At 37.3% G+C, this 18,417-nt stretch overlaps 1 protein-coding gene across 2 annotated transcripts in view; it reads right to left on the bottom strand.

Moving 5' to 3' along the window:
* Positions 1–305: 305 nt before the first annotated feature.
* Positions 306–18,417, bottom strand: part of MAPK12 (mitogen-activated protein kinase 12) — a 29,908-nt gene continuing 11,796 nt past the window's right edge. The window contains exons 5-12 of one of the 2 annotated variants that reach the window (XM_034421191.3): positions 13,786–13,815; positions 13,043–13,090; positions 9,849–9,963; positions 8,076–8,144; positions 6,569–6,648; positions 4,705–4,783; positions 4,171–4,344; positions 306–3,087 (exon numbers count right to left, since the gene is read on the bottom strand). In XM_034421191.3, the coding sequence (XP_034277082.1) occupies positions 3,017–3,087; positions 4,171–4,344; positions 4,705–4,783; positions 6,569–6,648; positions 8,076–8,144; positions 9,849–9,963; positions 13,043–13,090; positions 13,786–13,815 (666 nt within the window). In that variant the 3' untranslated portion in view covers positions 306–3,016. Of the gene's footprint in view, positions 3,088–4,170; positions 4,345–4,704; positions 4,784–6,568; positions 6,649–8,075; positions 8,148–9,848; positions 9,964–13,042; positions 13,091–13,785; positions 13,816–18,417 lie in introns of both variants that reach the window. The other variant, XM_034421182.3, reaches the window with a different exon arrangement.

Here is an 18,417-nt window from a genome sequence, read left to right as displayed (position 1 = left end):
CATTTAGATGATGTTCCCTAAATGAACACTTGATATTGCCTTCCAGTTTGAACTACTGGTGTAACCTGATAGAACTGTGCTGCAATTTGGAATTTTATTGCAAAAAGATACAGGAACTGTTTGAAGAAGCTGCCTTTTTTCTAGGGATCACATGGTTGTTGTGATTAATTGAACAAAAAAAAAAAAGAGAGAGCGTTTTTTGTATCCTTGCAGCTGTTTTCACCTGATTTTAATTGCAATTAATATTTGCCTTTAAAAAAAATGCTAGCCTCACAAAAAACTGTTCAGAAGAGAGGAGAAGAAAACATTATTACTGTTATTTATTGAAGTTGGAGGTAGACAAAGCATTGCAAAGAATTTACAATACATTTAATTTACAACACACTTGTATTTACATTTAATTTTAAAAGGAAAGAGTTACTGTTTTTTTTTATTCCTGAGTTTCTCAGCATCAACAGAATTGATAAGTAAAAGGAATGGCATGCTATATTTCCAAGTCAACAGTCATATCTTATGAAGGCTTATTTTCACCAGAGAGATGGATTATTTCAATAATCATTAACCATTTTTCATACATGTTTTTTTAAAGGAGCATATTCACAGTTACAGAAGGTTGAGTTTGGGATTCTAGATTTCTTTCATTGAAAGAACCCCGCACAGAAAAACAAATATGCAAAAACAAAGCAGTGAATTTAGATAAAATTCAGCATAGACATGGCAGAAACCAAACAGATTGTACGTTTTGCATGTAAAAAAAGTCCCTGTTTTAATTAGTTTATCAAATTTAAAGCAACACAACTAGGAAATATTACTAAGTTAAACCCTTGTATTACCTGTGCCAATCACAATAGGAATTACTGAACAAGAGAATCTGACTTAATCAAAATGTAATCTACTCAGTGCAGATGAACATGTGTACACACATACATCCACTCCACGCTTTCATTTCAAAGTAAGAATGCTGAAAGAAACCTTCTTATGCTGTCTTGCCTTTTTTCACTTGTCATGTACCGTATTTTTCAGAGTATAAGATGCACTCCCGCCCCCCAAAGAGGGTGAAAATTTGGCTGCGTCTTATACACCGAATGTAGCCCTCCCGCCCCCACCCTTCGGCTGTTTTCAGCCTCAGCGTGTCACGTTTTTGGCCTCCACACGCTGTTTTAGACCTGTTCCAGGCTGTGGGAATTGCCGCAGTATATCGCCGCCTCTGCACGTTGAGTTTTTGACCTCTGCACGTCCTGTTTTTGCCTCCGCGTATTGCATTTTCGGGCAGTTCCAGGTGGCGGGGATCAGCGGCAGCGGTGATCCCTGCCACTTGGAACCGCTTGAAAATGCGACATGCAGAGGCCAAAAACGGGGTGTGTGGAGGCTGAAAATGTAACGCGCGGAGGCAGCGATGTGCTGTGGCGATCCCCGCAGCCTGGAACGAGTCTAAAATGGAGCGTTCAGAGGCCAAAAACACGAGGCACAGAGGCCAAAAATGCGAGGCATGGAGGCGGCAATGGTCTGTGACAATCCCTGCAGCCTGGAACAGCTGATTGGGGGTATTCCGGAAGGCCGATCCATCCGCCAATCTGCTGCTCGTGCTGAATCAGGCTGCGATAACGTGTTGAAACCGACCGGGCTGTTTGCTATTTGCTGCAAGGACACTAAGCAGATGAATACCGACGGATGCTGGTAGGCAAAGATAGAATTTTTTTCCCTTGTTTTCCTCCCCAAAAACTAATGTGTGTCTTATACTCCGAAAAATACGGTACTTTTTTTTTAGACCTGACTAAATAAAACTGACTACCCAATGTTTCCCCTTAAAATCAAGTATGTAAAGTTCTATTGTAGAAAAATAAAGATCTCTAGAATAAACATTTTCAGTAATTGTTTGGCAATTAGATTATGATGTTTCAGATAATCTCTGTTTGAAGAGCTGGTTGAGGGGCTTTCGGCCACTGTAAGATACAGGAATTTGACTGTAAATTTTCCATGTTCAAAGGGCCCATACTGCTAGCTGCAACACTATGAAACTGATGTTCAATATGCACATTATGAGTTGTTTTCCTATTGAGTGTGAGCACACAGTGAAGAAAATTGCTGTGTTTTTCAAATAATTTTTTTTTAAAGTACCAGAAATTATGAACACATAGGTAACCTATATACTAGGAAAGCTATAAATTAGGAAGAAGAGAAGGGCCTGCAGAATTGTTTCTAGAGATGCTCATGGGGCAGAATGAAACATTCACATAATCATATAATCTCTTTTATAAAGGCACTAGCTTCCAAGCAAATATTCGAAATATAGATAACTGGTTCTCAACAAATGTGCTCAATGGACTCAATATGTACGTACAGGCAGTCCTCAACTTATGACATTTAATGATGGTTCAAAGTTACAACAGCCTTGGGAAAAGCAATTTATAATCTGTACTTTCACTTATGACTAACGCATCATCCCTGCAGTCATGTGATCGCAATTGGGCTGCTTGGCAATCGGTTCACATGGTTGCAGCAATTTGTGACCTTTTTGTCATTTTTGGGAAAAAATGTCCATTGAGAAAGCTGGATTTGCTTACTGATCGTGTGATTCACTTTAACAATTGTGTTGATTCACTTAATGGCTGTAAAAATTATCATAAAATCAGATGTAATTCAACTTACAATCACAATGATTTATGATGGAAATTCTGATCCCAACTGTGGTCATAAGTCAAGGACTATCTGTAATTGAAGCATACCTTGAAAAATATCATAATAGAGGTGGTAATCGTATGAATATCCATTTTGGGGGGAAAAGTTTTGTTTCTATTATAATAAGGCTAAGGTTCTTTTAAGAGGGACTGCTGTAATTTACGATATAAAAAGTTTTGAGCACAACCGCTTCAAAATTCATATTAAAATGGTTACATCTAATTTATTAATAAAAGATTTATACAATTATATACATATATACATATACATTTACATAAATATAACATTTACAGTCTCTTTTCTTTACTCAGTTTTTAAACAAACACACAGCTTGAGGTTATACTACCGTTTCTTTTGACTCAGCCAATTGCAATGGGTTAAAGTTTACAACTTCTTTATACGTGATACCTATAAAAGTTAAAGAAAACAAAAATATTCCCGTTAGATTCAGATTTTTTTTTTAAAAAAAATCAAAATTTAGTAAGATGGTGCAGTAATCCAGATTTGGGAGAAGGAGGAAAGTGATCTGGAGCTTGGTGTAGGCAAGCATGTCACATTTGTTCACTAAAATTGTTTATCTTTTCTTGAGATCTCATAAATGTGTTAATAAGTGTATTAACCAATGTCGTCAGTAGCTTAAGCTTGAGGTCTCCCATTTAGCTATAGACTAACTTTTAAAACACAATTTATTATATTCAATTCTAAAATGCTAGCAGCAATAAATTAACCTCATTATATATAACATCTTGAATTTTGGGCTCTATTTTGTAAATTTGAATTGGTCCAATTAAGGCATAGCTGCACATAGCTGTTGATGATGGTAGCTTTTCCAATTATATATTTCAGGTATTTTAAGCATCCAATGACTAGAAACCAAGATGGTGCAGTTCCCCTTCCTCTTCCTTCACTGATTTTCAGAAAAAGAGCCAGTTTGCTCCTACTACGGTACGTTGAAAGCCACCTAATACAGAAAGCAGTTGATGATTTTCATGGCATGGAAGTATATTGCTTGCATATATCTCCCCAATTAATTCCCGTAATGCAAAATTTACAGAATGCTGTCAGCAAATAATATTTCCCCCTCATAATAAGGGCAGCTTTAGTAATTACTATTAAATTTATACCTTGCCACTTCTGCTTATAGCAGCTTTCATAGCTATTTTCATTTCTCCTTGCTGTTCTCTCATTTCTTGCCCATCCATGTGTATTCAAGCCAATTGTAGAATTGAGCGTAGAAAAGACATTTGTCTAAGAGTTTGGAAAATTAATTGGAAGAGAGGGAATAATGTAGGTCAAAGAGACAGAATGGAACAGCAAGGACAGAGAAGTATTTCTATGTGTCTTATTTAATGCAGCAGATTCTTCAGTTCCCCTGAATTATATTTTAATTAAAATGTGTAAAAATCTATTTGACGAATGTAGATAAGGTTTCCTACACCAATCTCATCGTCATTAGAAGACTGCTATTCAACACAACAATTCCAAACATACACTTCCATTCATCCAGGGGCAGATCCATGTTGTCAAAAGTGTCATCATATTTCTCTGCTTTGTTTTCCTCGTCAGGATCATGAATGGTTTCAAAATAAGAATGTGCCAAAGCTTCACTTGCTGTTATTCTCTTCTCTGGGTCTAATACCAGCATCTTTTCCAAAAGGTTCACAGCTGGATCAACAAATCAGAAAGGAAGTTTAAGGACAAATTCGCTGGAAATAGATCAAGCATGTATTTTGTGTAAGTTCTGCATCTTCTAGAGATCATGTAGTTCTTCAAAGAGCAAAAGCTCAAAGAAGTTTAATTTATAATGAAATGTATCTAGCAGGAAAAGCTGACCTTTATTAGCCAGATAATCTGACAATTATGAAGAAATTATTCAGAAAATAATTCTACAATAAAATTTTCACAGGGTACAAAGACAATCTTGAAAGTTTTCTTATGTGATAGGATAGAAGATAAGTCAGTCTGTTTACTATCCTGATATCACATAATTTTCTAATATACTACATCTATCAATATTTAACTTACCTGAAGGGTTTGCATTTTTCAAAATGGCAGCAAAATCTTTTTTCTGTACTTGTGGAAGGCTTTTGATATAATTTTTTGCCTTAAAATAAATAGACACAAAGATTACTGGATATTGTTTATTAATTCAGGAAATGAAATGAAGAAAAAGAAATTGGATGCTATCAAACTGGGTTTTATTCCTGGTGAATATATGGGGGAAAATGCACGTGTGGAATACACAGACAAATTACATAAGAGTTCACTTTGGATCTGAAGTTCCTAAATTAATTCATACAATTTCCCTACTTTCAGTAATTTCTATAGTTTAAGATAATTTAATTTTTTCTCAGACCATAGATGCAGGCAAATTATGAATCTTGGAAATGTGTGTACACACACACACATACACACAATTTCCCTTTTCCAGTCATATCATTAGAATGCAGTACTGCAGGCTACTTCTGCTGACTGCCGGCTGCCAGCAATTTGGCAGTTCGATTCTCACCAGGCTCAAGGTTGACTTAGCCTTGCATCCTTCTGAGGTTGGTAAAATGAGGACCCAGATTGTTGGAGGCAATATGTTGACTCTGTAAACCGCTTAGAGGGCTGTAAAGCACTGTGAAGTGGTATATAAGTCTAAATGCTATTGCTATGCCCAATTCTAGGGGGTGGTGCTCATTTATGTTTCTTAGCCGAGAACCAGCACTGTCCAAAGAAGCTTCCATGGTCATGTGGCCAGCATGACTATACACTGAGGTGCACAGAATACTGTTATCTTCCCACCAAACTGTTACCTATTTATCTATTCACATTTTGCATTATTTCGAACTGCTAGGTGGGCAGGAGATAGTAGAAGTAATGGGAACTCACCCTGTCACAGGGCGCTCAGATCTCAAACCCAGGCTGTTATTAGAACTTCTGATTGGCTTACTACAGAAAAGCTTATAAGGCCAGTACAAAAGTGCTATGTACAAGTGGTTCTCAACTTACAACTGTTTGTTTAGTGAATATTTGAAGTTACAACGGCATTAGAAAAGTGACTTACAACTGAGCCTTGCACTTACAACATTAGAACATCACCATGGTCACTTGATCAAAATTTGGGCACTGGCAATTGACATGTATTTATGACAGTTCCAGTACCCGGGGGGGGGGTGTCATGTGATTGCCATTTACAACCTTCACAGCTGGCTTCCGACAAGCAAAGTCAATACGAGAGGCCAGATTTACTTAACAAAAAGGTTGTAAAATTGGACATGACTCACTTAACAACTTGCTTAACAACATAAATTCTGGACTCAATTGTGGTCGTAAGTCAAGGATTACCTGTATACAATATAAATCCAATTTGTAGTGAAATCAAGTTTTACATTCTTGTGCCTTTTATTTTTGTCTATATGATTTTTAATTTTTATTAATTAAATTTATATAGCTATGGATCTCATCAGAAGTGATGTCAGAGGTCTCTATTGGATAGGATAAACAGTTTCCACCTATCATTTTCTTGCGATCTTGTGACAATTTCTCACATCAAGTATACCTCACATAGAAAGGGGAAGCTCAGCAACATCTTAAGGGTAAAAGAATCACAATAATTAATTTAAAGTTTTAAACACAAGGTGCCTGAAATATTTCTTTAAAAATTAGAACCACGTAAAATTTCCTATGATGTATAGCGTTTAAGACAGCAATAATTTATATTAATGAGGTATGGATGACTGTGAACTAAAAAAGTTTCTAATAGTTTCTAACCAGATTTCCTTGGTTTGCTGCTTTCTATGCTGTGTTAAAAGAAAATCTCAAAATAGAACTAGTGCATTTAAATACCACAGAACCATCTATTTCTGAACCTGCTCATGTAAATTTGGCAAAAGCAGCAACTTACATCTTGGCTTTGTAGTTTCTGAACAAAATCCTGAGTTGGTGTGCCTGTAACTTTCATAATTTCTGTAAGCTGGTCCAGATCTGAATGTCAAAGTCAGGAATCAAATATTCAGTCAGCATGTTATTTAAAAAACGATATAATTAATCTGATTTTACTGTTGAAATCAAAGCATGTAACATACATACTTCATATACTTTTTCATAACTACCAGCAGTTGGCTAGGAATTCACAACTAAAAGGATACTCCTCAAATGGCTTAGGGCCGGGGTATCTACGAGACCGCCTTCTGCCGCCAATAGCTCCCACCGGCCAGTACGCTCGCACAGAGAGGAACTCCTCAGGGTGCCGTCGGCCAGACAATGTCGGCTGGTGACCCCCAGGGGGAGAGCCTTCTCTGTAGCGGCACCTGCCCTCTGGAACGACCTACCCCCAGAGATACGCACGATACCAGACCTCCGGACTTTTCGTCGGGCTCTGAAAACTCATTTATTTCATCTAGCCGGGCTGGCTTGATCCCATCCTTTCGGTTTTAATTTGAAATTGGTTTTAGCTGGGTTGTTTTAAATTGTGGGCCGAAATTATTTAATATCTTTTAAACTGTTTTTAAATTTTATATGCTATGTTTTATCTCGGCTTTCACCGCCCTGAGTCCTGCTGGAAAAGGGCGTTATAAAAATCAAATAAAAAATCAAATCGAATATTCATTAATGGGTCATCTTCACTTTTGTTTTTTTTACCACACTTTTGGTCATCTCAAGTGATTTCAGGCTAACAATTTGTAAAAGATTTGATACCTACATTAAAATTTTAGATTTCTTTCTTTGTTAAACTAGTATCAATGATCTCATCTTCCAAATTTTGAAGATAGAAAGCTATGTTGTCTTTAAACACTGATTCTTCATAACTCATTTTGTGCCTCTAAAAATGTCCATGACAGTAAAAAAAAAAGAGAGAGAGAGAAAAAAGGATAAACTCAAAGTTTAGCTGCATCAACACATATAAACTAAAATGCAATCCTATATGCCAAATGTTGGAACAAAAAATGTGACTTTCAACCAGCATTTAATTATATTTAATTTAATTAAAATAAGAGCCCTGGTGGAGCAGTACTTAAAATGCAGTATTGCAGGCAAACTCTGCCCACTCAGAGCCTGGAGTTCGATCCTGACATGGCTAGAGCCTTCAACCTTTCCAAGATCAGTAAAATGAGTGCAATATACAAATAATGCTTCTTCATTGTAAACTGCCCATAGACTGCTGTAAAGTGCTACAGGGTGGTACTGTATATAAGCCTAAATGCTGTTGCTATGAGCTGTGACAAACTATTAATCTGGCAACTTCGTGGCAAAGCTATATACCTCCAAAGCTGGCTTGATGTTTGCAAGTACTGGTATATAGCTCAACTGATCATTTTTCACTTGAAGTGATTACGAAGTGACTTACTTTGATACCTGAATTTTTGCATATTTCTCCAACTTAATGTGAAGCATTCATCAAGAAAGGATACGATCATTGCCCTTGAAAAGGGGCCTTCCCGTTACCATCTCAGCCATTATACACCCCACCGACCAGATATCTACTGAAATACAGAAAATGCACCCATTAAATTGATGTGAGCAGCATCTAAATTCAGCTCATCAATCAACAACAAAACCTTTAAAAAAAGCAACAACGCAAAATCAGTGTTTTGTGATTTGTAACTGAAAATGTATGTTCTATTTCTGCAATTTCAATAGTTCAATGAATGCTTTTTTAGAACGTTAACAGTCTGAGCTACAGGAATCTTCTTTGTTTCAAAGTTTCTGTTCTTTAGCATTGATGAAGCTGCTAGGTATATCCAAATCAAAGCTGTCTGTTGTGCCAGTTCTTTATTACATTTTAAATTTTCATGTAAGGAGCTCAGCATGATATAGTATCATTTCCATTTTATCTACTCATAAAACTCAGTGAGTTCTATGTACCAGTGGACTATTATTTTAAAAAAATACAAATAAAGCTTCTATTGTTGGCTTATTATTGCGGCAGGTTTTCTGCAAATACCAGCTTCCCTTGTCAGAAGTGTAATCAGTATGGTAATAACTAATAATTAAATAATATAGTAATTAATACTCAAAAGTAGCACAGAGCAAGTAATTGTTGGTCTAAGTCTGCAGAATAGCATGAAGAGGAAGAGGAGGAGGAGGAAATTGTGGGATATTTTATGTAATTACAATGATGATACATGTATCTGACATAGGACTACATGTATGAAAGGCAATACGGGTAGTCTTCATTTAATGATGGTAATTGGGCCGCAAGATATGTGATGGTTTGAGAGGCCAACATGATGGGGTTGCTGGGACCTGGCAAAACTTTCAGAATCAGTTATAAGTCTCCTTTTTCAGTGCTACTGTACCTACAAATGGTTGCTGAACAAATGATTGGTAAATAAAGAGTACTTGTAGCAGAGTTTTCAGGAGTTACATATAGTACTTGGCTTCCAAGTCCCTATAGCCGTGATGACGAACCTATAGCACACGTGCCATAGGTGGCACACAGCGCCCTCTCTGTGGGCACACAAGCTGTCACCCCAGTTCAGCTCTGTTGCGCATACGCGTGCACCTCCCACAGGCCAGCTGGTCATCGGGTCTCTGCTGTGCATGCACAGGGGCGGTGTGTGTGTGTGTGTGTGTGTGTGTGTGTGTGTGTGTGTGTGTGAGTCGCATGTGCATGGGGGCAGTGGTCATGCGCATACATGGGGGGGCGCAAGGCACATGTGGGGGTGTCGCAAGCACATGCGCGGGGCACATATGGGGCCGAGCGTGTATTGCATTTGGGGGGTTCGGGCATGCACACGCGCATTTGCGTGTGCTTTGGGCACTCGGTTTGGAAAAGGTTAGTCATCACTGCCCTATAGTAAGGGGCCACTGTTAAGAATGGCTGAATAGGAAAACCAGACAAGTGAAGTCAGACATTGCAGAAATGGCAAAGCCTTGAAACCCAAGAGTTTCAGAAACCTACCTAATGTCCTGCAGATGATTAGAACTAAGATGTTTCCCTCTAGAAATGATATAGAAATTAATATGCAAACAGTTACACTATCTGTTGTTTAATTCTTTGCAATTTTATTCAATGTCTCTGCAAATAAAAAAACTGAGTTTTTTGGTTGGTCTACAAAGTGATCACAAGGTAGTTTTTGTAAAGCTGCTACTCTTTTGCAATAGAAGTGATGAAATTATATAATCAGTGGTTACAGAAACCCCAGCACAGAACAAGAGTTTCTAGCAAATACAAAAATTACCTGTTTGTGTATAATGCATCCAATTAAGTATAACTTCTGGGGCTCGATACCACCTAGTAACCACATAGCCAGTCATCTCACTATCTGTATGTCTTGCCAGCCCAAAATCTAAAATCTGTTTTAGAGGAACAAAATATAATCAATTTTCATTTCTAGAATTATCATAAAAACCTTGAATTGGAATGAGATTTGTTCAAGTTAGAAAATATTCCTAAACATTTCCCTAAAAATATAAATCTATTCCCTTGAAAATAGTTAAGAGAGATGCCTAACAGGCGACATTACATTTCTGTCGCACTGCTAAAATACTTATTTCTCATATCCATATATTTTCTCATTCAATTTACAACATTATCCAAATAATTGATTGCAATGAAATAATACCCTTATTTTAGAGGAATGCAAATTGTTATTTGGGTTTTGTAGCTTTGTTCATATTAAATATCATTTTTGCAAGTAAAGGATAAGAATCTCAAAGGCCTATTCATTACATGCTATTTATTCAAACATCATAAATGCAAGTTTGGCATATTACATTTTTCCTGACAGTAGTAAGTGGAAATCTCAGTTCACAGGAATTATTTTTTACAATATATAATCATAAAGGCAGAAAACTGAAATAACATGAATTTGGCTTATTATTTATATTCAAAGCTACTGAGAAAGCTTTGAGCTTACTTTAGGCCATGACAATGTAGCTGGCAGACATAGATTTTCTTCCCCCATTATCAGATATTCCAAAATGCCATTCAAAGGGTCAAAGACCTCAGGCTCCAAGCATTACATAGGGTTCAGGGTTACTATGCTCAAAGTGGATGGAAATACAATTTGAAAATCAGTCTCACTACTCATTACTGCATGTACCAATATGTGGCTCCAACTCAATGCAATTTTTTAAAAATTAAATTGCTATGATTTTAAAAGTGAAAAAATGAAATAAAGCACTTACAGGTAATCCTCCACTTATAACCAAAACTGGACCTGAAATCTTGTTGCTTGACATACAATGGAACTATTTTGTTCACTGACTGCAATCCTGCAATCTCCAACTTGCAGCTGTGGGTTGTTAAGCAGACTGCTGTGGTTTGGGCTTCCAGGGCATGGTGGAGAGGGCCCAGGCCAAGGAGAACAATCACCAGAATGCTTATTGACTTTCTGGGTGTTAGGCAAACACACACACACACACACACACACACACACACACACACACACACACACACACAGTTTGAGTTAACTACTTTATTATGTTCTGTCTATAATATAGGAATCTCCTCAGTCTAGCAGCCTACTCTTAGGAATGACCTTAGCCCTTTAGCAGTCAAGCAGTGATTCTAGGCTAGCTCTGAGCTTGATCTGTCCCCAACACTGGAGGACCTGGCAGCGAAAATTGTAATTTTCAGGACATTTGGCAACTGATTGTAAATGTGAACAGGTTGCCAAGTGCTCAAAATGCAGTCATGCGATCGGAGAGCAATGTGACATTTTATTATGGCAGGAAGCACTTTATGATCTCTAAAGCACCCATTTCAAGGCTGTAATGACTGAGCAATCATTAAATAACTGGTCATAAATTGTGGACTACCTGTAATTGCTTTCTTATATTAAAGTTGCAATTTAATAGTTGGCAGGTAAGAAGCTTTGCATACTTTCAGAGGATTTTGCTACAAGATTTCTTTGAAAATACTCTACATCTGACCCTCTGTTTAATTTCTCTTTTTCTGTTGGAATATGTTTTAAAAAACAGTGAATCTGTTTAAACACACCTATGATGCTCTAACAAAACTTAAGCAATTTATGTTGCCTTTATGTGCTGTCCTAGGGATTATTGCTTGTTGGAAATATTGTGTGTTTGCCATGAATTCATACAAATCCTGAACTCAATAACCAGTTACGGTTGTAACATAGACCCAAATTGAAGATCATACTGAACTGCTTGTAGCTTCAGCCAATCCATACTAACAATAGTAACTCAAAAATAATTTAATTTTTGAAGCTTTTTATATGAACCCCATCAACAGAGCCTTTATTAAGATGCTCAATTGTCTTAAATGAAAGTGAAAAGCCCTAGAGCCATGATGGCAAACTTATGGCACACGTGCCACAGGTGGCACACAGAGCCATATCTGTGGGCACACAAACATTGCCCTAGCTCAGCTCCAGCTCACATGGATGTGCCAGCCAGCTGATTTTCGGGCCTTCTGAACTCACTGGAATTTGGGAAATGGGCTGTTTCCTGCCTCCAGAGGACCTCCAGAAAGCCTCTGGAGCCTGGAGAGTGAAAAATGGGCCTTCTGGTCCCACTGGAAGTCGGGAAATGGGCCATTTCCGGCCTCCGGAGGGTTGGGGGGGAGAGAAAGGCCATTTTCGCCCTCCCCAGGCTCCTAGAAAGCCTCTGAGCCTGGGGAGAGCGGAAAACAGGCCTTCTGGTCCCACCGGAAGCTGGGAAACGGGCCATTTCCGGCCTCTGGAGGGATGGGGAAGGCTGTTTTCGCCCTCCCCAGGGTGCAAAAAAGCCTCTGGAGCCTGGGGAGGGTGAAAAACGGGCTTACCTAGCCCACTGTGCCATCATGTGCCAAAAGCGGGGGGGAGCACAGGGGGTCGTGTACGCATGCACGGGGGGGGGCATTGAATTATGGGTGTGGTCACACATGCACACAACCCCCCCTGCACTCCCCCCCCGCTTTTGGCACACACCAGCAAAAAGGTTAGCCATCACTGCCCTAGAGTGTCTGCTCAGCATTTTATTCCCATTACCCCAATCTAGGACTGCATGCTATGTTTCCAACTTGTATCTTATTTTCCACAGCTTAATTAAAGATACCTTTTGAAAAAGAGAAATGGTGTTTTGTAAAAGACAAAGACTTGATTCTGCTGTCTTCTTACAAACAACGGGATGAAATCGAATAATTATGAAAACATTCAAGCTTAAAGCTTCTGGAAAAATGTTAACAAACTTCTTTTACAAGCAATCATCCTTACATAGTGTGCAATGTTGCAGAGTCTATCCTTACTGAGGAAATATGCAGTTAATCCAGGCACACAGACATTAACAGTCTATTATTTCACACAATAGTGCTACAGACTGCAACCTGTTCTCATTTTTAAAATGCTTTTTGCGTTAGTTGTATCTGACATAATTCCAGATTCCCCAGTATTTACTTCTGAAAAAGCCACTAGAGCATTCAGTTTCTTACCTTCAACTCGCAGTCTTCATTAACCGCTAGATTTCCAGGTTTTAAATCCTATAAAATATTTAAAACAAGAAATCTAAAATTGAATTCATTTGCAATTGGAAGTATTTATTTCAAAGGAAGGCATTTTTTTCATTTGTTCAAGACAAACAATGGCCCAGAATGCAAATGGGCTGATGTGTTGCCAAATATGAACATAGGGACCGATACTCAAGGGATCAGAAGCTTCTCTGGCAGTGACTGAACAATTACAGAAGCCAAGGGAGCAAGCAAAGTATTTTTTTAAAAAAATCCAAAGTCAAACAGGTATGTGCATGTATATCACTATAACATTTCCACTGAGCAAAATGAAAATATTACAAGCATGCAAAATCCTGATTTCCTTTCAATCAATCACACTATTCATTGCGTTTATACTGAATTGGAAATAGTTATTGTAATAATTCCTGAAGGATAGTTTAATTTGCATTTAAACTGTGACTTTGCAAACAGTACATCAAAGAACCCAAGGAATACATTATCAAGTTCTCATTAAAACAGCAAAGACTTTTTCAAAGAAGCCTTGTAGGTATCAATATTTGAAATTGTGCAATAAACATTATCTTTCTTTGTATATTTCAGTATAAAATTTCAGTATAAAACTCCAAGCATTATATATGGATATGTGATTGAAGAGAATCTTGCTACAAAAATATCTAAACCTATCTAAACCTATAAAAAAGGAAAGCTTGAAGAGTTTTACTTACTCTATGAATTATGCCAGATGAATGGATATACTGCGGAAAGAAACAAAAAATATTTTACTCATTTGCTATCGATGAAATGTTTTGGGTTTTTTTTGATAAATGTTTATTTTTTAAAACAAAAAATAAATAAAATAGAACATATCTTTTCAAAATGAAGCTTTCGCTCTGGTCACAAATTGAAACAAATCATTAACTAATCTTATTTTCAATTAACGCAACTCAATATTTTAAACAGATATTTCCCTCATATAACTATATATATAATATATATATAACTATATCATTATCCTCAAAAACCCATTACTTAAATCTTAAATCCTATCCAGTTAACAATTCATTTTTCTCTTTCATTTGCTTAGATAGATATTTTGACAATATAAATCATACAATTATATTAGACAAATTAAACATTCATTAATTATTTAATTAGTATTAAAACTAATTTATGCATTTTATCTTAACTATCACTCTCAACATGCACCTCCTTGTTTTGATCATTCCACCTCTTTTTATTATCTTTGATGTTAAACCAATCATTTCTATTTCTTGACTGTTAATCACAGCATAACCGTTTGTTTTAGCTATTAAATATAGCATATTTTTATTTTTTGGCCGTTACCCAGCATGCCCTTTGTTTGGCTGTTGAACACAGCATATTAGTTTTGTTTTTTGGCCGTTACACGGCATCTTCAGGTTTGTTTGGCTGTTGAACATAGCATATTAGTTTTGTTTTTTGGCCGTTACACGGCATCTTCAGGTTTGTTTGGCTGTTGAACACAGCATCTATATTTTTGTTTTTTGGCCGTTACATGGCATATTAAGTTTCATTTGGGCTGATACCCAACATGACCATTTGTTTGGCTGTTCTATACAGCATATTATAATTTTTTGGCTGTTAAATACAGCACGTTCATAGTTGGTTTAACAATCTCTACTTAAACCTTTCTTTGTTGCTTCCCTCCATCTATGCATTGCTTTTCATTTAGTCATATTTTCCTTTATCTTTTTTCATAGCAATCATAACATTTTAACCTTGAGACATGGTTCTTGCTTAAAACATATTTTTAAGTATATTTTTAAATTCCTTTTAACATTTTCAATTAATCATATTCACCCTTATTCTTTATCTTGACATTTTACCATTAAAACATAGTTCTTGCATTAAACATATCTTTACATGTATTAATTAGTTTCATTTAACAATTTTAATTTCTATAAAAGCCTCCCTTTAATTTATTACAATCATCTTTACTTTATTTTATTTTTAATCACATTATCTTCATTTCCTTGTCTGCAAACATAAATTTCTTTCCATTTTCCAAGTTTTTAATTTTATTCTCCATAAATCCAATTAGATCTCTTTTCATATTTTTATTCCAGATATAATATATCAAATCTCTTTCTTTTGGGGCTGCGCTAAATCCTTCTTCTATTCCTGCACCAACATTCAAGTTATTATTTGTTCAATTGTAGGAGTTCCATTGTAAATTCCTTTTCTTTTCACCCAAGTCCAGCTGCTTGCAGTCAGGAAAGAAAAATCCTCCTCCACAGTTCAGCAATTTTTTTTTCTGTAGAGCTCAAAATTCTCATAACAAAGGGAGGTTACAAAGTTCCTCTTTGTGCCAGATGGTGTCTCTCTATAATTCACATTTCCCAGTAGTCATGCAAGACTCCATTTTATTTCTTATTATATAACCATTGACTTTATTTTCTTCTTTTGGTTAAAAAAGTATCAAATCTTTTTCCCCCCTTAGTCCAATTCAGATTTTAAAGTGTTTAGTCTTTTTACCAAATCTCTAAATTAAGTCTCTTAATTCTTGTTCCAAAATTAGTTGTTTCTCGGGTCCTTGTTCTTTAAAGTTGCAGTTTAATTTTTTTTTTCAAAGCCCCTTTGTTACTTAGCCGCTGTTGTAGGCTAGGGGTTTTCTAGTTACTGATATAGCTCCAAACGTTGTTACAAGCCTGGGTTGTTGTCACTCACCTGGCTTCAAAAGGCTCCGTTTTACTTCGCTTTCCTCCAGGACTTTTCTTGCCCGGTTGTCCCAGCTTCGTGGCAGCTGTCATGGCTGCCGCCCCCTGCTGCCGACTCACAGAGGGTTCCCTCTGACCTCTGAGGAACTTGCCTGTTCCTCTTGGTCTTCCAAGGCGCCCCTCTTCTTCCCCCGTCCCTGCAGGACAGATTCGGTCCACAGACCCATCGGCAGCGGTTCGGCAGCAGGTTTTCGTGGGACTCATCAGAGCCCGCTATTTCCCTGACTGTCTTGCCGCGACGTCAACCGGAAGCTCCGCTATCGATGAAATGTTTTTGTTGTTCTTCCAAAGCTTTGCAAGACAATGGCAAAAACAATCCACAGAGAACCACTGTGAACCACAAGTAGTCATCTTCATCGTGATCGGACTTTCCTTTTTTTCCCTTGATTTTAAAAAAGGTCTTTGCTAAGCGAAACATCAGGCTGTAATTTTGTCTATATTTACAGATATGCCTCTGGATCCCATAAAACCTCTTTATAGTTTTTAAGAATAAAAAATGGTGTCTTTAATGGTGCACTTTGCATGAATACCCAACTGTTAACAGATAAAGGTAATTTGAGGCAATAATGAGAATCTTGCAAGATTAGAATATGAGACATAGAAGAGGCTCATCTGTCTGCTTTCTCATAAATGCTATTTTGTGACCTGAATGCCCCCACTCCAGGGGTGAAATCCAGCAGGTTCTGACAGGTTCTGGTAGAACCAGTAGCAGAAATTTTGAGTAGTTTGGAGAACCGGCAAATACCATCTCTGGCTGGCCCCAGAGTGGGGTGGGAATGGAGATTTTGCAATATCCTTCCCCCGGGAGTGGGGATTTTGCAGTACTTCCCCAGCCACACCCATAGAACCGGTAGTAAAAAAAATTGGATTTTACCATTACCCTACTCTAACGTTTGTTATGTGAATGGGCAAGAGTTCATAGGAAGCAGCCATTTTGTCAGTGTCCATGACAAGGTTTTGAAATTAAAATTTGTTTTTCAATTCAAAAAGACTCTACTTCCTATACTTTAGTTGTGTTTCATGGAAGTTGCAATGTAAGAAACCTAGAAATCAATATTTGTTTCAGTTGTCAGAAATCAGATATCTAGATTGAGAAACATATGAGTGGAAAATTCAGAATTCTTCTATCAAACCAAGCACTGTTAACTGGATGATTATTTCTTTGCTGCAGACCAACAATTCACCTTACCTACATATATAGGAAACCAGTCTTTTGAACTATGGCTCAAGACTAATTATCTGTCTTTCTTCTTTGCAAGCACTAAACTTCCAGATAAAACGAATTTGCAAAACAGAGCTTGAATGGTGCTTTTGTATACCATAGCTCTACTTGGGTTCTATTTCTGTCCTTGTTTCCTTTCAACAATGGCATTGCCATCATTATGGGATTCCCAAAGTAGAGCCTTCAGCCATTTTAATCTTAGCCTTCTTCTTTCTACCGTGTTTTCCTGAAAATAAGACCCTGTCTTATATTTTTTTGAACCCCGAAATAAGCACTTGGCCTTATTTTCGGGGAGGTCTTATTATTTTGGGGTGCATGGAGCAAGATGGGGCTCCTCTTGCTGTCTTACCTAATTTCCAGCTCTACGTTTAAATATTTTCGGGGAGGGCTTATTTTCAGGGGTAGGCTTATTTTAGCGCATGCACTCAAAAGCCCGATGGGGCTTATTATCAGGGGATGTCTTATTTTTGAGGAAACAGGGTACTATATTAGCAGAAAAAAAAACATTTAAAATCTTAGCATGAGCCCTTACATTTGCACAACATATTCACAGTATATTTTGTGTAGAAGAAATGAATTACTAGTCCTACAAGTAGGAAAGGATCATTATGGAAATATTCTTAGGTAAGCAAAGCTTCCTAAGAAGCTAACAAGGAACAGGGAAAAGCAATGATTTCTGCTGGAGATTCTGTAATGTAGTGATGAATGTGATGGACTAGGGAGTGGTAAGGGAGAGATTCAAGATCCACCTGAGCCATGAAAACGCAGCGGATGATTTAGAATCACTCTTGCAATTCAATATATCTCACGGGGTTGTTGTTATGGGAGGATAAATGCTATCAGTATCCTCAAACTTGTAAAGGAAAGGTAGGAAATCAATCAAATAAATATATGAAACCATTCTTAATCCTCTGTGACAGTACTACAATATCAAATATCCATTTCTTTTTCAAAAAGGTTGTTTTCATTTCTTGTTGCCATAACAGGCAGTATAAACAAACATGAAAAACAGCCAGGTGTTGCTTCTCAGCAAACACTAGGTACAATATTTAGGCCTTTCCATTCTCCCTGCACCTGGGCCAGATTGCACATTGCAACTGAGATGGCTTTCTGGCTTAAAAGAACCAGAGCACTACATGAGGCCCAAGGTAATCAAAGGCCATTGTTGTTTTCCTTGCTTGGTTTGCAGTAAATTCAACAAGGTCTAAACTGACCACAAAATTCCATTCCATTCCCATTCCATTCTCCACTCCATTCTATTCTACTTTATCCCTATCCATCATCTCCATCCTTACTCTATTCTTCCCTTCCTTTCTCCTTCCCTCAGCAAGTAAAGGGAGAGATAATTTACCATAAATTCTGAATCTAGAAGAGTAAAT

Source organism: Pantherophis guttatus, chromosome 7 (assembly GCF_059756535.1).
Source record: "Pantherophis guttatus breed Tessera chromosome 7, ASM5975653v1, whole genome shotgun sequence".
NCBI lineage: Eukaryota > Metazoa > Chordata > Lepidosauria > Squamata > Colubridae > Pantherophis > Pantherophis guttatus.
The sequence above is the reverse complement of the archived record's forward strand: the minus strand, read 5'-3'. Positions and strand labels throughout refer to the sequence as shown.